Source organism: Arachis hypogaea, chromosome 17, assembly GCF_003086295.3.
Source record: "Arachis hypogaea cultivar Tifrunner chromosome 17, arahy.Tifrunner.gnm2.J5K5, whole genome shotgun sequence".
Taxonomy (NCBI): domain Eukaryota; kingdom Viridiplantae; phylum Streptophyta; class Magnoliopsida; order Fabales; family Fabaceae; genus Arachis; species Arachis hypogaea.
The window spans coordinates 30676692-30699007 of record NC_092052.1 but is presented as its reverse complement, the minus strand read 5'-3'; the positions used below and the strand labels follow the sequence as shown (position 1 = coordinate 30699007).

At 32.6% G+C, this 22316-nt stretch overlaps 2 protein-coding genes across 2 annotated transcripts; one reads left to right on the top strand and one right to left on the bottom strand.

The window, feature by feature from the left end:
• Positions 1–6317: 6317 nt before the first annotated feature.
• LOC112763088 (uncharacterized) lies at positions 6318–9081 on the bottom strand. Its single transcript, XM_025808849.1, has 3 exons — positions 8493–9081; positions 7219–8211; positions 6318–7132 (listed from the first exon to the last, which is right to left on the bottom strand). The coding sequence occupies exons 1-3, from the start codon at positions 9079–9081 to the stop codon at positions 6318–6320; spliced, it is 2397 nt and encodes a 798-aa protein (XP_025664634.1).
• Positions 9082–9836: 755 nt separating this feature from the next.
• Positions 9837–10529, top strand: LOC112765128 (histone H4). The gene has a single exon (XM_025810993.3). The coding sequence runs from the start codon at positions 9949–9951 to the stop codon at positions 10258–10260; it is 312 nt and encodes a 103-aa protein (XP_025666778.1). The 5' UTR covers positions 9837–9948; the 3' UTR covers positions 10261–10529.
• Positions 10530–22316: the final 11787 nt, after the last annotated feature.

The window sequence follows — 22316 nt, the reverse complement described above, 5'->3', positions numbered from 1 at the left end:
TATAAATATAGTTGGTCATTATATATTGTATAACACTATCTGTTACTTCTGACTCTGCAAAAAATTCAAGTTTTAATTCTTATACCATTTTTGAGGATTATACTTTATATTAATTTTTTCAATATCAAAAGTTCCGTTAATGATTTTTGAGATGCTAATGAGTCAAATGATGATTTTTAATGAATTTTTAGAAATCGTTTAATATTCCGTTTTACATCACAAGTTTATAAAAATGTACATTTTGTGAAATTTGAATTAAAACACAAAAAGTTGGATTTCTATTCTTATTCATTTTGATTTTTTTTATATATATTTTATTTGAATCCAAATGGGAGGTATTTTCTTATTGACATTTATGTTTTAAAATTCTATATTAACTTAAAAGTAAGATATGTCAATAATCTATATTAGTATTAAATTGAATCAACTAGATTTGATTTAGGGTTAAGTACGATTTTGGTCTTCAACGTAGAGGCCGAAAATTTATTTCGTTCCCAACCTTTTTTCGCTACAAAATGGTCCCAAAGGTTCTAGTTTATTTTAAAATTGTCATTTTTATCATATTTTTAATTTTTATTCCAAAAATAATCCTAATTCAAAAAAAATGTTGAATAAGTGGGAAAGGATTCGGGGGAGGTTGTTTCAGGGAAGAAGAGGGCAGAAGGGGGAAAGGTTACTGCCGCTGCTGCTCGTCGTTGTTCGGTCGCTAGATCTCGCCGCTGCTCCTCTGGGCTCAGCGGAGGTGCTTGATGGCGGTGGGTTCTGGTTTGAGGCAAGAATAGGGGAAGGCTTCAGTGGTGAGTCGAGGGAGGAGAAGAGGTCGCATTGTGACGGTAGCGCTAGGGTAGCGCGAAGAGAGAAGAAGAAAAGGGTTGCGGCGCTGTGATGGCGGTTTCGGGTGGCTCGCCGGCTTCTGCTTCTGCTTCCATTCTTCTTCTGCTTCTATTATGTTGATTTTTGATTATTGTTGCTTCTGCTTCTGATTGATTACATTGTTTCATTGTTGTTGTTGTTGTTGTTCTGCTCCTGGTTCTGTTTCTGCTCCTGCTCCTGCTCCTGTTTCTGCTTGATTACATTGTTGATTTATTATTGTTGTTGTTGTTGTTCTGCTCCTGCTCTTGCTTCTGCTAGATTACATTGTTGATTCATTGTTGTTGTTGCTTCTGCTTCTACTTGTACTTGATTTTGGGAAAGAAGGGGAATGTGGATTTTGATCCGAATGACGGTTTTAAAACTAAGTTAAACCTTCGGGACCATTTTGTAGTGAAAGAAAGGTCGAGGACGAAATAAATTTTTGGTCTCTATGTTAGGGACCAAAATCATACTTAACCCTTTGATTTACATGTATATGCTGCAGAAGTAATAAATCAAATGAATTAGATTCGATTTACTATTGATATAGCATATATAATAAATCGATTCCATAAAAAAAGTATAAATCGAATTTAGTTGATTCAATTTACATAAATTTACTTTAGAACAAACATGTAAGCTAATTTATTTTAAAACATTAATGTAATTTTGATCCTCAAATGATTTGATAGTGTGAATTATCCAAAATTAATGATACATAAGCTTTACTAAATGAACTAAAGTTTAGTTGGACGTGTATTAAACATTACAATGGATAAAATTTTTTTAATTCTTACTTTAGCACAATGCAATTTATTAAAAAGATAAAAGATTATTTTAATCTCCAAAGTAAGAGCCAAGTCCTAATTTGATACTTAATGTTTCGAACGTTTTATTTTAGTTTTAAAAATTTTTAAATAGATTTAATATTGTCCACTATTAAATTTTACACGAATAATTAGCGTGTTTAAGAATTAATAACATTTAATTTCAGTAAAATTGATCCGTTAATGATGATTAATGTAAAATTTTTTTTTTTGATTCTGGAACATTGATGATTGATTGATAAGATTTAAAATTTTTTTACAAAAGGCGATTGAGAAGAGAAAGTTTTACGAAAAAGTTTTAGTTATATTTTTCTAATATAAGAAAGAAGATATGACTTAACTATTCATGTAAATTTAACATTAGAACAACATTGAATTTGTTTAAAATTTTTTGAGACAAAAATATAACATTTAAAAGATTAGGAACCAAATTAAAATTTTGTCTAAACGTTGAGAATCAAAATAGTACTTTATTTTTATTAAAATAATATTTAAAATTTATGTTATTGATAAAAATATATCTCAAAATATAAACGATAAATCATTTTTTTTAAAATTTAAAAATGTAATAAAACTAATTATATAAAACATCAAATATTTATGCAATTTTTATAATTAGAAAAATATGTTTTTTTTTTCATTCAATTCTTAAAATTTAATAATTTTACATTAAATTAATTACTTTTGTAATTTTTTTTATCAAGGACAAAAAGTTTTGTAAAAGATAAAAAGAAGTTTAATAATTCAATTTTGCTCTAATTTCTTTTATATATATTCTAATTATTTATGCAAATGTTCTCTCAAATATTGATTACAATTCGTTTGCCAAAGATGAAGAGGCATTGTATCTATAAAAAAGATAATTTTATATTTTATATTTTTTAGAAACATACTGTTATTTATATTTTTTGAATTTATTTTTGTTAAAGTATACTTTTAATAGTTTATCTTTACTTTAATAAAATACATAATAAAAATTTAAACTATATGTATTTTTAGATAATTTACGTTACTAAAACATTTGGAATATAATTCTACTCAAATGTTCTTAAAAATTCTCATTGCAAATTTGTCTTATTTTTTATTATATAAATCGTAGATTTAGAGTATATTTATATTTTTTTCATAATACACAGAAAAATACAACAATTTTATAAAAAAGATAAGTCACACTAAATCATTGTTTTTTTTTAATCATTATTTAAGTTTAAACCGCAAGAATGGATAAATCATGCTAAAAACACATGATTTATCATGATATAAGTTAAACCAAATAAAATTTTTTTATATTATGCTAAATCTATGTGTTTTTAATATGATTTATTCATTCATGCTTCTTAAATCTAAGTCATGATAAGAGGTAACAATTTAGTGTGTCTTATTTATTCTGTTCTACTTGATTAGAACAGATAACCACCTAATTCAGTGCAGGACGATTTTTTGGTAGGATAAGATCTTGGATGGGGGTGGAATTAGATTTAGAGAATACCCACTCCATATATATATATATATATATATATATATATATATGTAAAACATTAATAAAATTATTAATATTGTTTGATACTGTATCATTTTTATATTTTTAATTTAATTTATGTTATGTACGTAAGATCTTGGATGGGGGTGGAATTAGATTTAGAGAATACCCACTCCATATATATATATATATATATATATATATATATATGTAAAACATTAATAAAATTATTAATATTGTTTGATACTGTATCATTTTTATATTTTTAATTTAATTTATGTTATGTACGTAATTATGATTATATAAATTTTTAAAATTTAATTTTATATTAAATTTTAATAATTACAGGGACTAATAAAAATGAGACTAATAGGAACAGAAAGATATCTGCACGAGACAAGTTAGGATTTAGTTGTTTTTACTATCCACATAAAGACGAGATAAATTTTATATGAATCATTGTAAAACGAGATAAAATCGAGTAGAACAAAAATTCACTTCTAACCGCTTATTGCCACCCGTAAATACAAAGCAAATACTAAAGAAATAGTAGTCAATAGTAAATACTAGAGTTTTTTAATTTTGATATGGGGGAGGTGTAGGTGTTTTTCAAAGTTATGGGGATTTGGGGTGTTTGACGGAGATGTGACGGCGCCGTGAAAGAAATCGGTGGCACCGATTGGGGGGAAGGAAATCGGTGGGACCGATTTCTGGGAGAGGGACGTCTGAAATCGGTGGCACCGATTGGTGACCCCTTGCCACACGTCGCACATGCAGCTGGCTCCCCTGGTGTGGCCCGTGACCGTTTCCCCTATACCCCTCTCTCGTTCACACGGTACAACACTCTCTCTTTCACTCTCAACTTTCCCTTTCTTCTTACTCTCAACCCCACTCCTTCACCATAGTTGGACCACTGAAGCTTAGGAAAGGGTAAAATAAAAATGCCAAAGAAAAGGAAAACTAAGGAAGTAAATCAACCGGAGCTTCATATTGTTAACTATCTTGGAGATCCAAATCATATAAGTTTTTTTTTAATAATTTTATTTAATGATAATGATAGTGATAATTTTTTATTTTATTAACAGTATATATTGTAATGACACTAAGTAGAATTTAGAAATTAAACATATATGTATGTATTTTATTATTAGGTGGTTAGAAATAGAAATAAAAATAAGAATAAACCTTGTATGTATGTATGTATGGAGATGAGATGAATGTTTGTTTAGGGTGATGAAGATGAAGCTCTGGATCTGGATCATGTATATTATTTTAAAAAAAAAAAAGAAATGTTTGAAAAAAAAATAGTACATAAAAAAAAAAAAGGAAAATCTGTACATAATAAATTGGAATAGGGAGATATTGATATATTGTTGTTGCTATTGTAATCGAATTTAATTAGTTATTACGATTAATAATGAAAATTTTATTAGTTATTTTATTTATTTATGATCGTGAATTATTATGGTTAATAATAATAAAATTAGTATATATATACTGTTTGAATAATAATAATAATAAAAAAATTAGTATGTTGTTTGGTTTATGTAAATAATAATAATAATAATAATAGTAATGATAATAAATAATAATAGTTGAAAAATTAGTATGTATGTTATTTGAATAATAATAATGATAATAATAATAATAATAATAATAATAATAATGTTAATAATAATAAAAAATTAGTATGGTTTTTTTTATAGGAATAATAATAATAATAATAACAATAATAATAATCATAATAATAGAGAAGTTAGTATGTATGTATGCTGTTTGAATAATAATAATAATAATAATAAATTAGTATGCTTTTTTTATACGAATAATAATAATAATAACAATAATAATAATCATAATAATAGAGAAATTAGTAGGTATGTATGTTGTTTGAATAATAATAATAATAATAATAATAATAATAATAATAATAATAATAATAATAATAATAATAATAAATTAGTATGCTTTTTTTTATACGAATAATGATAATAATAACAATAATAATCATAATAATAGAAAAATTAGTGTGTATGTTGTTTGAATAATAATAATAATAATAATAATAATAATAATAATAAGAAATTAGTATGCTGTTTTTTTATTTGAATAATAATAATAATAACAATAATAATAATCATAATAATAGAAAAATTAGTATTATGTTTTTTTTATATGAATAGTAGTAACGGACATGTTTGAATTGCTATTATACTGGGAGTTAGTTGTAATGGACATGTTAAGTATAGTTGTGTTTTTGAATAATATAGTTATGTTATATTTGTTCTTATACTGGAAAATGTGGTATTGTAGGCTTCAAGGATGTTGATGTGCGATCATTTACACCCGCCGGATCCATATAACCAAATTGTTGAGGCACAGTTACGCGAGACTGGATTTTATTATGTATCACAAATTGGAGTTATTAAAGGCCAATCAGCAATGATTAATGCTCTGATTGAGAGATGGCGGCCCGAGACTCATACTTTCCATTTTCCGGTTGGTGAGTGTACCGTGACCTTGGAGGATGTGGCGGTAATTCTCGGTCTGCCAACAAATGGTCTTCCGGTTACAGGTCCGACCATGAGTAGCTTTGAGGCATTGGAAGCCGAGTGCTTGCACCAATTTGGAATTGCACCAGCAAAAATGAATGTAGAGGGAGCTTTATAAAATTAACGTGGTTTAGGGGTGTGAGAGATCGTATAGTGTTGAATGATGATGTGCACATGCAGATGTATGTAAAGTGTCACATAATGTTATTTGGGAAAGTTCTATTTGCAGATAAGTCGGGTGCAGGGGTGCACTGGAAATTTTTACCGTTGCTCCGCAACTTCGGCCAGATCATACAGTTTAGTTGGGGTTCGGCATGCCTGGCACACTTGTATAGATCATTGTGCAGGGCAACTCGTGTCGACTGCAAGGAGATGGACGGTCCACTGACACTGTTGGTCAGTTGGGCTTGGAACCGGCTACCATTTCTAGCGCCGATTCCTGGCAATCCCCGAGTCTTTCCAGTTGCAAATAGGTAATTTTGATTAAAGTATGCATTGAAAAAATTGATATAAATTGTATTTTGTTTATGGTAAGATAAGTTAGGAAATGGATTGTCCGTCTGCAGGTGGCATAACTGGGACCGTCATTGACGACATCTACTGCGACTATGACCCTCCACTCGGTCCACCACTTTGACGACATCTACTGCGACTATGACCCTCGGCACCGCATTGCTTGCATCGCCTCGGGCGACGCAACATACGAGTGTCCATCTCATTCAAGAAGCGGGTCATCTTCGGCCTGCCCTTGGCTACCCGTCTGAGGAACGGGTTTCCAACGAATCTAGGTCCATGATAAGCAGGCCACGTTGCCGGATTTCCCAGTGGTCGAAACCTAGCCCTGTATACTCTTCGAATTTGGTCCATCTTGTAAACGTCATTAACGTACACTTTCCAATCCAGCCTCTGATTTGCGCAACACGCAAACACGTGCCTACACGGAATTCGGTCAACCTGGAATTCACCACAGTCACACCGATAGTGGCGCAGGTCAACTGCATACTCAACCCCACTAGGCATCTCGCGTACTTCGAAGACTTCATTTTCTCTATCAAAACAGCTAACCTGTATGTTACCTGATGCTCGCTGATTTGCATTCAGCTTGGTTGTCACCATCTCAGAGAATACAAGTCCAGCACTGATTCGGGCTTCAGCCTTAGCTCTTTTCCTAGTGAACAACTCATTCAGCCTGTAAAATGTCGCCTTAACAAGTGCAGTGACTGGGAGATTGCGTGCACCCTTTAAGACGGAGTTGATACATTCCACAAGATTGGTGGTCATATGACCCCATCGGTAACCACCATCAAATGCCAAAGCATACTGCTCACGAGGGATCCGATCAAGCCAATTGGTGTAAGCCTCACCCCGCTCCTTTAATCGTTCATAGCGCATCTGGTACTCCCTGGTCGTCCTTGAATATCCTATGAAAAACATTCAGTCAACTATGAACACTAGTCTATTTGATCGTGCTTACAATAAATTAAAAGTTCATTGTATACAAACTTACCAATGTTGACGATAAGCTTCTGCAGGTAAGGTGCTTTGAACTTCCTCAAGAAGTTGGACTCAATATGCCTGATACAAAACATATGGAAAGCTCTTGGAGGAGACCACGCCCCATTACTTCGTTCAATAGCTGACCTAATCGAATCGTGTCGATCAGAGATTAGTCCGACACCATCACGGGTCACCACATGTTGACGCAGGTTGCTCAGAAAAAAGTGCCATGCATCAGAAGTCTCTCCCTCGACTATGGCAAATGCAATAGGCACGATGTTGTTATTACCATCTTGTGACACTGCAACCAATAAACAACCCTTGTATTTTCCATACAAATGAGTCCCATCCACCTGCACCACTGGCTTGCAGTGTCTGAAGGCCCTTATACAGGGGTAATAACTCCAGAAGACTCTATGTAGAACACATATATCAGGAACCAAATCATCCCCCTGGTAAGCTGGCATTGTTTCAAAGTGAACCACTGCTGATGGCTCTTTGTGGCACATGGCCTCAAACCATATCGGCAAAGCTTCATACGATGCTTCCCAACTTCCAAAAATTGATTCGACCGCCTGCTGCTTTGCTAACCAAGCCTTGCGATAACTGATGGTGTAGTTAAACTTTGACTGGATATCAGCAATTACTGATTTCACCTTTATAGACGGGTCAACATCTACCAACGGCTTTATTGCTTCTGCAACTGTCTTGGAATCCAGCTTCGAATGGTCTTGAGAAATAGTAGACCTGGTACAAGTATGACTTCCATTGTACCTCCTTATCTCCCAACAGTACTTCTTCTGCATTTTGGTTATCCTGATCAACCAGTCACAACCATTCCCATATTCTATACATTTGGCATAGAATGTCGTCGGTTCCGACTCATATACCCGATAGTCCACACCTCTCCGGATGGTATAATCTTTCATTGCCTTGATTACTGCCTCCCTTGAGCTGAATTCCATCCCCACTGTGAACTCACCATCCGCCACAACAGGAGGGGCTACACACATCAAAAGTAATAAATGCTTCATTATGTACTCAGTAAGAAGTCCTTCATTACAACTCAATTAATAAACATACTTTACTAGGTAAGATCGTTATAGTCTTATTTTTCGCTATTCCATCTACGTAAACAACAATTACATATCATTCACAACAAATTATTATTAATTAATAAAAAAATCAAACGCTATGCTCACAAATGCCTGGTCACATACATTACTCATCTGACTTATCGATCTGCTACTTCAGAGATTCACGTAGCTAGCTAGGTTTACGCACCTGTATTCATATATTGCGGAAACTCCGGTGCGTGCATAGCCCCCAAATCCAACGACCGCATGAAAGATGGCTCTTGAAACGAATGCGGGTTTGCTAGTGCATTTGCAACTTCCGCCACATCTGCGTTCATGGCGCCAACAGCTGCTTCTTCGTCCTCACCTGGACCGACGATCTCATAGTTACTTTCAAATTCATCTTCGCTTTCACTATTATAATCTTCCAACTCAATGTTACGGTCCGCTTCAGATTGCTCAAACTCAATATATAACTCGATGCACGATATTCGGTGGCGATTTTCCATGTACATTGAAAACATTTCCTGCATACTCGCTTCGTCCATCACATACTTGGTCTGAAATTGAACAAACCCGCCAAACACAGGTAAAGGATACCTGTACAAAATACACGAAATTCTCCTACATCTTTGCGTGCCTATCTTCTCACAAATCACACCTTTCAACTCCTCAAATGACAATGTGAACGGAATAACAACATCCAATGGATTTTCACACACAAATTGAACTCCCTCGTATGTTTGTAATAAGATCTGTCCGTAGTAATAAATCTTCAATACAACTCTATCATCCATAACACTATCTATTTCCAGCCTCACAGAATTTTTTTTTACAAAATGAAAGAGAAGAATCAGAGAACATAAGAGAAGGGAGGAGAAGAGGATGAACATTAGCGGAAGAGGAAGAAATGGGGCTTCTGTGAGGCCACCATCCGCTTTTTGTATTGACTAAGGTTTGAAATCGGAGGAACCGACCGCTGCACACCCAAATCGGTGGGTCCGATTGGTGAACCCCGATTAAATTAAAATTGGACCAACCACAAATCGGTGGCACCGATTTCATACCAAACAGCCTCCCCCTTCCACAAATCGGTTCCACCGATTTCAACCCTCACTAACACAAATTGGTGCCACCGATTTCTCCTACTTCAAATCGGTGCCACCGATTTCTTCCCCCTAAATTCCAAAAACGCAGCGCCGTCATAACAGTGTAAATCACCCATAATCATCATATTCCAGCATAACACTCACCCCAATACCATATCTAAAAAAATTAGCCTAAATACTATAGGCATCCAGCATTTGGGAAATTTACATCGAAAGTAACACCAAGACGCTAAAGGTGCATAATCCGCAAATCTACTTTCATAAATGAATCTAACCGTCCAAACTAATCAATCGACGTTCAAGAACATCCCACTTAACGAGCCACGGATCATTATCTCTATCCGTTCAATCGCATCTTGATCCAACGGCAACCATCAATCTCTAGATCTACACCCACATTCATAAAAAAACACTTCCCGCTCCTAATAAATACCAACACACCCTCTTCATTTTCCCACCACTTATCAAACCATCAGTTTTTATTCAAAACCCTAACCCTAATTCCCAAATCACACTTTGGAATTCTAAGAAAATCCTTCAAATTTCCCCGAGAAAATGTCAGGTCGCGGAAAGGGTGGCAAGGGATTAGGAAAAGGAGGAGCCAAGAGGCATCGTAAGGTTCTCCGCGATAACATTCAGGGAATCACGAAGCCTGCGATTCGGAGGCTGGCAAGAAGAGGTGGCGTGAAACGAATCAGTGGTTTGATCTATGAAGAGACTCGTGGTGTTCTTAAGATCTTTCTGGAGAACGTGATTCGTGATGCGGTGACATACACGGAGCACGCAAGGAGGAAGACCGTGACGGCCATGGATGTTGTTTATGCTCTGAAGAGGCAGGGAAGGACCCTCTATGGGTTTGGAGGCTGAGGCTTCCAAAGTTTGGATTTTGGAAAGGTTGGTAGATATCGGAAGGATTTTGGAAATTGGGCATGTGATAGACTTGTGTTTTTAAGAAAAAATTGGAAGAGAATTTGTATTTTGGTTTGTATTTTATTTTGGTCTGGTGAAAAATTTGTAGTTTGTATTGAATAGTTCAAGTCTACTTGAATTAAATTTCTTTCCTATAGTTTTAGCTGTTTATTGTTCATATGTGCTTTCCATGTTTCTAATGCAGTAGCTACCACTAGTTTGTTCAACTCTTATTTTATTATTATCTACTTCGGTTGATGATTTTCTATTTTTATAATCTAATAAGCATTGGTAACAGTTTTAAAGATGGGGTATAATATAACTTAATTTATGAGCACTATAATTAGTTTTACAAGAACTGTAAAGATTTAAACGTATTCTAGTTTTGGTCGAATGTCTGGGCACTAATGAATATGATTCTCATCGATGGGATTAGATGCAATGTGATCTTCACTACTACTACTGTACTTGTGAGCAAACAGCGAACTTATTTGAATTTCAGAAGTTAAAACCAGATCATTCACTTACATAACCATAAACCATCTCAATGATATGATTTTATCGTAACTTTCTTTTCACAATAACATTAATATTAGTTATAAACAATCGTTTCAGTTTTCAAAACCAACAACCATTTCAACGTTATAAATTTCACTTGAAAATTATATCATATACAAATTTAGTACCTAATGACTAATACTCATCGGGCAATGCTACGGTGATAAAGAAATATTTTTCTTTAGTTGCTGAAGAGATATGGAGAAACAGGCAACTGAATACGTGTTATTTTCTTTTTAGAAGGACGGGACTCGAAGAAAAATTAATCAGGTAAGTATAATGTTGTGTATTTTCTTCTTCGAAGGACGGTACTCGAGGAAAAATTAATCAGGTAAGTATAATGTGTTAATGATTATGATTATACTTTTGTCTTTTTTTATTTTGGATTCAGTAATATTTTTTGTAGTTGGACTTTTTTGTCATAGATAGATTGGAGTAGACAAAGATGGGTTAGTCAAGAATAGCTTAAACTAGACATAATTTTTTAATTTTTAGACACCACTTGTTGATTTAGTTTTTAGACACTAGTTGATTTAGGATCTCTCTTTGTTGATAACTAAAATGAAGTGTATGTACCCCATAAAATTATAATGTTCTAACTCTTCTCTCTCCGGACTTAAGCTCTATTTAATAACAATAATAATAACAATTATTTGTAAACAGTAGTGTCAATAAGACTCAAATTTATCTCATACAGTCAGAGAAAAGAGAAAACAATCATGAGCGGAGGAGGGAGGAGAGAGCGGGAGAGAATGTTTGAAGGAGAAACACAATGAGGAGGAGAGAGCGGGAGAAAATGTTTGAAGGAGAAACACAATGAAAATGCTGGCAATGCCGACGATAGAGATAAGGGGAAGAGTGCAGGGGGATTTGTATTTGGAGACAAGGAGGGAATCAACTTGGAAGAAACAGTCAAATCCTTAAAGGTGTCCTTCAAAGATAAAGTGGTGGGTGCTAAGATGGCTAAAACTCACATAGACAGAATCTTTTTTTGGAGAAAGCATAGCTGTGGTGACTGAAAAACAAAGAGACTCCACACCACCACGTGTAACTTTTTCGAAGAAAGCTAAATCTTTGGCTGAACCATATTTCTATGGCAAGATATAATGTTACTAAAGATAATATGCTAGCGAATATGTTTTTGGCTGACAGTGGCAGTAAGGTTGATTACCAATATTTTGGAGACTTCTTTCTTTTGATTCGACCTACAAAAAAAATATATATCGAAGACTGTTGGTGATATTTTCTAGTTCGAATAATCATATGCAAACGATAATATTTGGGTTTGGATTGGTTTTAGATGAAAACATAGGTGTTAGACGATAATATTTGGTGGGAAGTGTCATGATAATGGTGATTTACACAATGATTAATGTGATCATTAATCAATTCATTTTTTTTGTTTCATAGATACATTTTTGGTTTAGTAGAATTGGGCTGATTTTTTTTGGTGTGGCTTTAAATTTTGTAGAACTTATCATGATAATAAATTTCAGTTAAAAACAACAATAATACGCCATCCAAAATATGAATAACAACAATTAAACAACAAAATAGCTCACACCGCAACATAATAAAAAATGTTACTGAGTCCAAAATAACAAAAATCCAAAAATATAATCATAATCATTAACACAAAATTATACTTATTTGATTAATTTTTTTTATGCGTCATAGTCTGCAGCCTCTACTTTCAGTTAGGATGTGCCATCTTTAAAGAACACGATAATACGTATTCAGTAGTCTGCTTCTCTATATCTCTTCGACAGCTAAAAAAAATATCTCCTTCATCATGCTAGCATTGGCCATATCTCTTTCATCACAGTAGTATTGGCCATATTCTTAATGTTTAAGAATATAATTTACGGTGAATAATTTACATTTAATTTGCTTCATGTTTTATAATTCTTATTCAATTTACTTTTCAATTCTTTAACGTTTTATATTCTTCAATGTCAGACAATTTGCAACTCAATTTGATTTTGATTCAAATTATTCTTTCTACTTTTCTTTTAATGTCTATGGTTGATGCACAAGGTGGTGATTAGCAACTTGTAGGAGTAAGCAATTAGATAGGCTTTTTATCAACATTGAAGAGTTGTTATATATTAGAGTATCTATAATCTTTTAGTAACTTGATCAATAATGACAAATTTGTTTACATATTTAATATTATCTCTTTTGATCTAAGTTTGCAGAATTAAGTATTTTAAGCATTTTTTCTTTTGGTTATAGATTACCAATAAACTTAATTTAGTTACGAACACTATTTTTTAAACTAAGATTGTTTACATATTATTAGTGTTGTTTTTAAAAAAGATAACACTAATAATCGTTTGGAGTAAATCCTATTTGTGTCCCTAACGTTTAAATCGTCCTATTTGTATCCCTAACGTTTGTAAAAGTGATTCAATGTTATCTTACCATCAATTACACATCATGAGCGCTTTAGTTTGAATTTTAAAAATCTCTTCTTGAAATTAGAATATAAATGTCTGGGATAGAATCGATGATCTACTCCGAAAAATAGCTCATCAAATGTTGAAACTAATTTCTACAACATTTACATAATTCACTTTTCTAGGGACATAATTGAATCTAAACACAAATAGTGGGTATAATATTAAAATCGAACACATCCAAGTGAGACCTAATTGAGAATGAATACATCCAAGTGAGAATAACTGAAAAATATAATCTGATTTGTTAGTATAATTGATGGCAGGATAACATTAAATTACTTTTACAAATGTTAGAGATACAAATAGGACGATTTAAACGTTAGGGACACAAATAGGACTTACTCCAAACGTTGAAGAAAAAACGATAATTTACTTTTTTTTTTTTTTTAATATTGGAACTTCTAATATCTAGCTTCTTTAAAAATGATCTTATAACTTCTTTATCTACAATCTGTTCCACCTCTACAAGATACTTTGCTTTTGTTAAAATTGTTGTAGCCAATCACTTTCTTCAAATATTTTTCTTTTTTTTTTTTTTCTTTATCTTCTTTTAATTCTTGTTGTACGATCTTTCTTCAAAACTTTCTTTTATTCTGTTTTTGATAATATGTGCAACTATGATCTCTTTTCAACAAGCATAACTTAGTTCAATATCATAAATTTCTTTTGAACTTTCAAGTATTGTTGATGTCTTCTCTTTTCTAGACATTGGCCTTCTCTTTTTTTTTCAATGTATCTTCGTATTTCTAACACAGGACTCTAATATTATAATCACTACATGATTGTACTTTATCGACATTATATAAAGAACTTTTTCCATTATCATATCGTCAATTGAACATTTTTTTGAATTGCAATATCATCTCTTTCTTGTAAACTTACTTCAACAAGACTTCAAAGATTGTCAACCTTTTAGTGGATAGAAATTATCTTTAAACTACTTTGGATTTTTTTTATTTGAAAATCTCACTACAATTGTTATAATAAACTAACATGTGAATACTTTTGATTTTCATTACCTCTCTGACAATAACTCTCTTGCTTAACAACTGCTATAAAAAGAACACTCTTGTTTTCACAATACTTTAGGTGAAAAAGTTATTTTCACAAATTCTTCAACTTTTCATTCATTGATGCTAAATTGAACTTGCTTCACAAACATATAACTATGTAAGAATTCTTCCATACCTTACAAATGGCTTTTTTATACAAATAAATATATGAAAAACTTTATTTTCAAGAATACGCATGAATTGAAATTTTATCTGAAATATGCATGGCCAACTCAAGAGCGTCGCCCACGAAATGGAGTTGCCCATCAACTCAACCCCGGCGCCTGCGAAATGGAGGGACAGCTGCAGGCTTTGCAATTTCGTGGCTGCCACCAAGGAGATGAAGCACCTCATGGCCAGCGCACACCAATTGGGGGCATGTCTAGCCCACCGGCCGCGAAATGGTTTTGGTAAGAAGGGTTTGGTATCCGATGCCTAAATTAAGTTAAATTTAAAATTTAAAATAAAATTAGATAAAATTAGATAAAAATTAAATTAAATTTAAAATTTTAAAAATTAAATAAAAATAATTTTAAAAATAAATATTATTAAAATTTTAGTCTTTGTTTTGAAAAATTTCAATCTTTTGTATTTTTATTTTTTAAAAATATTAAAAAATTAAAATTTTATATTAAAAAATAAAATTTAGTTTTAATATAAAATTATTAAACACAGTACTAAATTTGAGATTCATTGGAACTCCAGGCGCTACCTAACAAATGTGTACAGAAAGCCAAGGATTATGTGTGTGTTTGGATTACAGTTTACAAACGGGAGTTTGCATAAAATTAATTATTTGGTAATTTTTGTATTAAAATGGATTATAGTAAAATAAATATTTTTTGGCTTATATCATTCAAAATCACTTTCAAATAAAAAATTACTAAAATGGACATCAACTTAAAATTTTTTTTTATATTATCCTATTATTTTAATTTAGATATTTAAATAGATCTTATTAATTAATTTTATAATAAAATTAATATTTATTTACTAAAATAAAAATAACATATAAAAATAGAAAAAATATATTTTTAAATAAAGATAAAAAAATATAAATTTTAGATATATATATATATATATATATATATATATATATATATATATATATATATATATATATAAAAGAATATTTAATCAAATATGTTACATTTTTTAAGTATTAAATGTTACTTTAGTATTTTTTTACATCGTACTCTTATTCTAGTACTCTCAATAATCTTATTCTTAATATTAATTTAGAATCCAACGTTTATAATTTTATTATTATCTATGATTAATTTTTTATTTAATTTATCTTTTTTAATGAAATCATAATCTATATTATAAAAATTACACTAAAATATAGTATATGAGAATTACAATTATAAAAGAGAATATTAAAACTTTCAAAAAATTTAAATGTATTTTTTCCCTTCCAACGAGTTTTCCAAACACACCCTATGCTTGTTGAATATAAAACTTTGTGTATCTCAGATGGGGGTTGAATGTATCATGTGAACATATTGTTACATCATACCTAGTTCCAAAATCATTATTTAGGACAAACGATATTTTCTAGTATATTTAATTTTGGAAAACTATAATTTCGGTGCTCTAAATGGAAATTCAAATAGAAAAAGTATTTCATTTATATTTTTGCCTTTAACATTTGTGAACTTTTTTTTGGTACGTACATTTATGATTTTTTTAGAAAAAATTATTGAAAAAGTGATGAGTCTGGGCCAGTCCTTGCAACCTGTAGCAGATCCCAGTTTCTGGCGTTTCTTCAACGACTTTTCTCATTAGAGAAGGGAGAGGAAGCTGTCAATCAGTTACAGCTGTTCGATAAACTTTAGGAAGAGAAACTAAAACCGTCCGGTGGGCTAGACATGCCCCAATTCGTGTGCGCCGGCCATGAGGTGCTTCATCTCTTTGGTGGCAGCCACGAAATTGCAAAGCCTGCAGCTGTCCCCTCCATTTCGCGGGTGCAGGGGATGAGTTGATGGAAAACTCCATTTCGTGGGCGACGCCTTTGAGTTGGCCATGCGTATTTCAGACAAAATTTCAATCCATGCGTATTCCTGAAAATAAAGTTTTTCATATATTTATTTATATAAAAAAGCCAAACAAATTCTCTAACAACCCACATTGAATTAAAGTATGATATTAAACTAACTCTAATACCCATGGTAAGTATTAAAATCCACAATCAATTCGTCCATGATCATTTACTTACATAAATACATCTAATAATACACATTATTTCAATATAATTTTTCTTAACAATAACATAAATATACTAAAAAAAGAAGAAGAACCTTACAACAATAATATATGTCTTTACTCTTTATTATACTTTCTTAGTAGAAAAGAATTGAATACTCTTAAACTCACATCATATTCTTTATAAACTTTACTTAATAACTATATCATATGCAAACTAACCTAATAACTAATATCCTTAATACTTAAGACTAGAATTGATAGTGGACAACTTGCAATTAGTTTGTTACTTGCTTTTCATTTCTTATTCAATTTTGCTTTTAAATTCTTTAAAGTTTCATATTCTTCATTATTGGTGCAAGCTTCCAACTCATATTTGATTTTTCATTCAAGATGTTTTTTCTACTTAATTCTTCTTCCTTCTAGTGTTTGATGTATAAGGTGATGATTGGTATTTGGATGTAAACGGATACGGGTAACCTAATTAGATCCAACTTGACCTGATTATGTTGGGTACTATACGAGACAAGTAACCGGGTAAAACCGATCATACCTGATTGTGGTTGATTCGGACATCGGATTTGAGATCGAAGAATTCGACTCAACTCGTGACCTAATTACATAATTCATTAATATTATAAGAAATTCTTATTCATTCATCCACCTTTTGGAAAAGTATAGGTAACCTTTTTTCCTTTTTCCTCCTTAACCTAACCCAAGCAGAGCTCACCACCTGAGCATTGCACTAGTGCCGCCCTAAACCTCATAGAGTCACAGCTCCTCTGCCCCTGTTTCATTTGTTTCGGTAGTCTCCTTGGTTCCTTTCTGCTATATGTTATCTGGCGATTCTCCTATGCTTGCTTGTGTCTGCTGCGACGGTTCTCTTCGACTTGTCTTCGTATGGTGTGTCTTCTCTGGCTCTTTACTGCCACATCAACAATCCTTTTCTGTACTTGTTAAGAAAAAATGCTACAATATCCTAAATTAAAAATGAATTTTCAAAAGGTATGATTATGCTCTTTTTCTCTGTATTTGTTAATTTTTTTAAAAATATTTTGCAGTTCGTTAATTTAAAAATTGGTATCAATATACTGCAAATTTAACGGATTTTTAAAAAATGCTACAATTTTGAGTTATTTGTTTAAAATGTTTAAATTAAAATGAAGAAAATCTCATGTTTTAAAGTGTTCAAGTTATGATGTTGATGGTTTGATAAACCATAATGAATTAAGAGAGAGAGAAAAATAAGTTCTTCTTATTGTTGAAGAGAATGAAAAATCCCTTTAGAAGATATTTATTGAGTTATTACACCTTATATTCTCACTGAAAAAATCGTGGTCTAGATATGATTTTAGTGAAAAAAATAATATTGAGGTGGAAGAAGACTCAGTAGATTTGTCATATGAACAAATACAAAATTTAAAATTAAAAACGAACAACTGAGTACAGGTGAGTACAAATTGTTATCCACTATTTATAGCTATTAGAAAATTAACCTTACTAAAACCTAACTCAATATGGTAAATAAATTAACTATAGTTATTCAATCATAATCAATTACAGCTTGCTTTTGTGAGTCATTAGACACCAACTTAATATCATCTCCAACATCCTCCCTCAAGTTGAAACTGATTGAATTAGTTGCAAGTTCAGCAACATTATTATCATCCTCCTTTGAATTAAGGCTTGTTGAAACATTTATTCTCTTATCATCAGAATACCTCAAGTGGGGTGTGTAAGTCAAGCATGCCCAACTTGAAAAGTAAAGGTTCGAAGACACCCGGTGATAACGCTTTAGTAAGTAAATCAGCCGTTTGATGAGCTGATTTAATAGGTAGCAATTTCAACACCCCTGTTTAAGACTTTTCACGAATAATGTGACAATCTACTTCAATGTGCTTGGTTCTTTCGTGAAAAACCGGATTAGCTGCAATGTACAGCGCAGATTGATTGTCACAATAGAGATTGATTGGGTGAGGATGAGATACATGGTAGTCATTAAAAAGATAAAGAAGCCATTGACTTTCCCGAGTTGCTTGTGCCATGGCACGATATTTAGCTTCTGAGGAAGAACATGCTATAGTTATTTGCTTCTTACTCTTCCAAGACACTAATGAAGAACCTAAGAAAAAACAGTACTCAGTTATTGATCGACGGGTATCAAACAAGTTGCCCATCCGAATCAACATAACCAGTCAATTTGAGATCATTATTTGAAGAGAAGAAAAGACCCTTAGAAGGAGATTTCTTGATGTATCGAAGAACATGTAGTGCTGCCTTGTAATGGTCATCAGTTGCACAATCCAAAAATTGGCTGAGCTTCCCAACTGCGAAAGCAATGTCCAGACGAGTATTGGTGAGATATAGGAGTCGTCCGAGCAGTCTTCTATATTGTAATGGATCTTGTAATCTTGTGCCACTCTCCTTAGAAAGTTTCCCATTATACAGCATAGGAACTGAAGCAGGTTTAGCTTCCAACATACCATATTCCTCAAGCAAATCAAGAGTGTACTTACGTTGATACAAAGCAATCCCTTCAGAACTACGAGCAACTTCTATTCCAAGAAAAAATTTCAACCGGCCTAAGTCCTTAATACTAAATTCAGCATCAAGAGCCTTTTTAATAGCTTCAATTTCAAATAAATTATCTCTAGATAAAACAAGATCATCAACATAAACAATAATAATAGCCAAGCCGAGGTTAGTGTACTTGGTGAACAAAGAATGATCATGAGGAGACTTGATAAAGCCATGTTGCTGAAGAAAACTACTTAATCTTAAATTCCATTGACGGCTTGCCTGTTTCAAGCCATATAAAGAACGATTCAACTTACAGACAGCATCATTTAGAACATCGAGACCTTGGGGGGTTTCATATAAACCTCTTCTTGCAACTCAGCATGCAAGAATGCTGTATTAACGTCTAATTGGTGAAGTTTTCAGTCATGTACCGCAGCAAGAGTAAGAATAAGTCGTAAAGTGGTGATTTTTACAACCGGACTGAATGTATCAAAGTAATCATAGCCAACTCTTTGACGAGCCACAAGACGTGCTTTGTGGCGTTCAACACTACCATCTGGGTGAAACTTCACTTTAAAAATCCACTTGCATCCAATGAGACGCTTTCCAAGAGACAAAGAAGTGATAGACCAAGTTTTATTCTTCTCAAGAGCCAGCAATTCCGCACTAATTGCATTTCTCCAACATTTGTGCTGCACAGCTTGTTCATAAGTCTTCGGTTCAATTGTTGTGGTTATTGCTAGGGAAAATGCTCTATGGACAAGGGATAGCTTCCCATAATCCACCATGTGAGATAGACCGTACCGCTTGGAACATGATTGGTTACTAGAGCTTCCTGTTCTAAGTAACATATAATGATAATCTTGAATATAAGAAGGTGGTTTATGTGTACGAGTTGATCTTCTAAGATCCTGATGATGCATGTTATCATTTGAATGAGAATTAAATGATGCATTATTTGGTGGACTAGTAGAAGCTACATGTGAATTAGTGAGTGAGGTAGGGTCCCTAGGATCATGAAAAGAATCAATATTTACATGAGATGGATGAAATGCATCTAAAGAATCATAAGTGAAAAGATCAAATTCATTAAAATTAGAATCAGCAATAGCTAGAGAAGAAGCACTTATAAAATTTTTGGTCATGTCATCATGAAAGGATTTATAAGGAAAATAATGTTCATAAAACTCCACATTTCGAGACAAAAATAGTTCTCTAGTGTGAATATCAAACAAAATATATCCTTTTGTGCCAGCTGGGTAACAGAAAAATACTATTTTTTGCTCGTTTATCAAATTTTTTTGGTCCATGAATTAACGTTGAAGCAAAAGCCAAGCATCCAAACACTTTAAGGTTACTAATATCTGCATCCTTGCCAAATAAGGTAGCATAAGGGGTTTTATTTTTTAAAACTGGAGTCGGAAGTCTATTGATTAAATGAACAACTAAACCAATAGCAAAATTCTAAAAATTTTTAGGCAAGAATGATTGAAACATTAATGCTCTTGCAATATTGAGAATATGTTGGTGTTTCCGCTCAACAATACCATTTTGTTGAGGTGTCTCAACACATGATGTTTGATGCACTATACCCTGTGAATTATAAAAAATATCAAGTTTAAACTCAGGACCATTGTCAGTTCGAATAATTTTTACTTGAGAATTAAATTGAGTTTCACATAGGCAACAAAATTCTGAACCAAACTGCTGGCCTCTGACTTTAATTTCATGAAATAAATCCATACAAATCTAGTTTTATCATCTACTACAGTTAAAAAATATTTATAACCTTGTAGAGAAATAAGTGACATTGGCCCCCAGATATCGATATGTATTAAATCAAAACTATTTAAATTTGTTGTTTCACTAAGGGTATATGGTAACCGTTTTTGCTTGGCATAATGGCAAAAATCACATGGTTTAGAGCAAGTAGATATAGGAAACTGCACACAAGGATATATTTGTTTGATAATATCAAATTTTTTTTGTGGTACATGACCCAATCTAAAATACCATAAATTCTCAATAAAAAAACATGAAGTTTGTGTAACCAAATTTGCTGTCCTAAGATTAGAAGAAAGTAAAATCTTGTCACTATGACTTTGCAGATCTAGAATCCTAGTACTCCCATTGTATGTTGTATTTTTCATGTTGTCCTTGTGTGCTAACTCTAATGCGAAAAAAATCCATAATGTATAATCCATGCTTTGCTCTAGCTGTGCCAATCATCTTTAAGAGGTCCGATTCTGTATCTCACAAAGTTTGTCAGTAAAAACACATTCACAATGCAGGATCTTTTGTAAGTTTAGAAATAGATAAAAGATTGAAGTTGAAACTTGGTATGTACAGCACATCCGTGAGATAGAATGTAGCTAAAAATACCACAGTTCCACTTATAGTTGCAGTTGTGTGTGTTCCATCTGGTAATTTTACCAGAATCGCCTAATATGTCTTAAATTTGTAAAAAAATGCAATGAATGTGATACATGATCAGTAGCTCCTGTATCAAGCACCCAAGAATTTGAGAAAAAGGTTTTTACTGACAATAATCGTGCAATATGAGAGCTCATGCAAAGTGTATAAGTCTCTAAAGGTATACCTCCACTTCCTGCATTTGATTGATTGACATCTCTCACTTGCTCCTTGAGAAGATTGTGCACACTCCTGCCGAAGAAAGGTAAGCAGTGCATCTCTCAAACTTTGATTGAATTGGGATTGACCATCAGCTTCCTTGTCCTACTTGACATTGTTGGTACTTCTCTCTTCAATTCCAGCAACAATATGATTAGCCATAGCTCCGTTGCTAGTCTCTCGTGGCCATTTCTGCCTCTGTAGATGAGGTAGAAATCCATGTTTGTGGTAACAAGTATCCATAAGATGCCTTGCCTTGTGACAATAAGAACAGGTCTTAGGTGCTGAATTTCTTCCTCCTCTTCCACCTCTACCTCCACGGGTTCCTCGTCCTCTTCCTCTAGAAACACTGCTTGAATTATTGTTGAAATTATGAATTGAATTGGCCAAAGCTGTAAAGTTCTGAGTCTCCAAATCTGATCCATTAAACTGTCTCTCTTGCTGAATAAGTAGATAAAAAATTTCATTGATGTCTGGAAGAGGCTTCATCAGCATGATTTGGGATCTCACAGTCCCATACTGCTCATTCAATCCTCTTAAAAATCTCACTGCATAAGTTTCATCTCGATAATCTCTCATAGTTTCT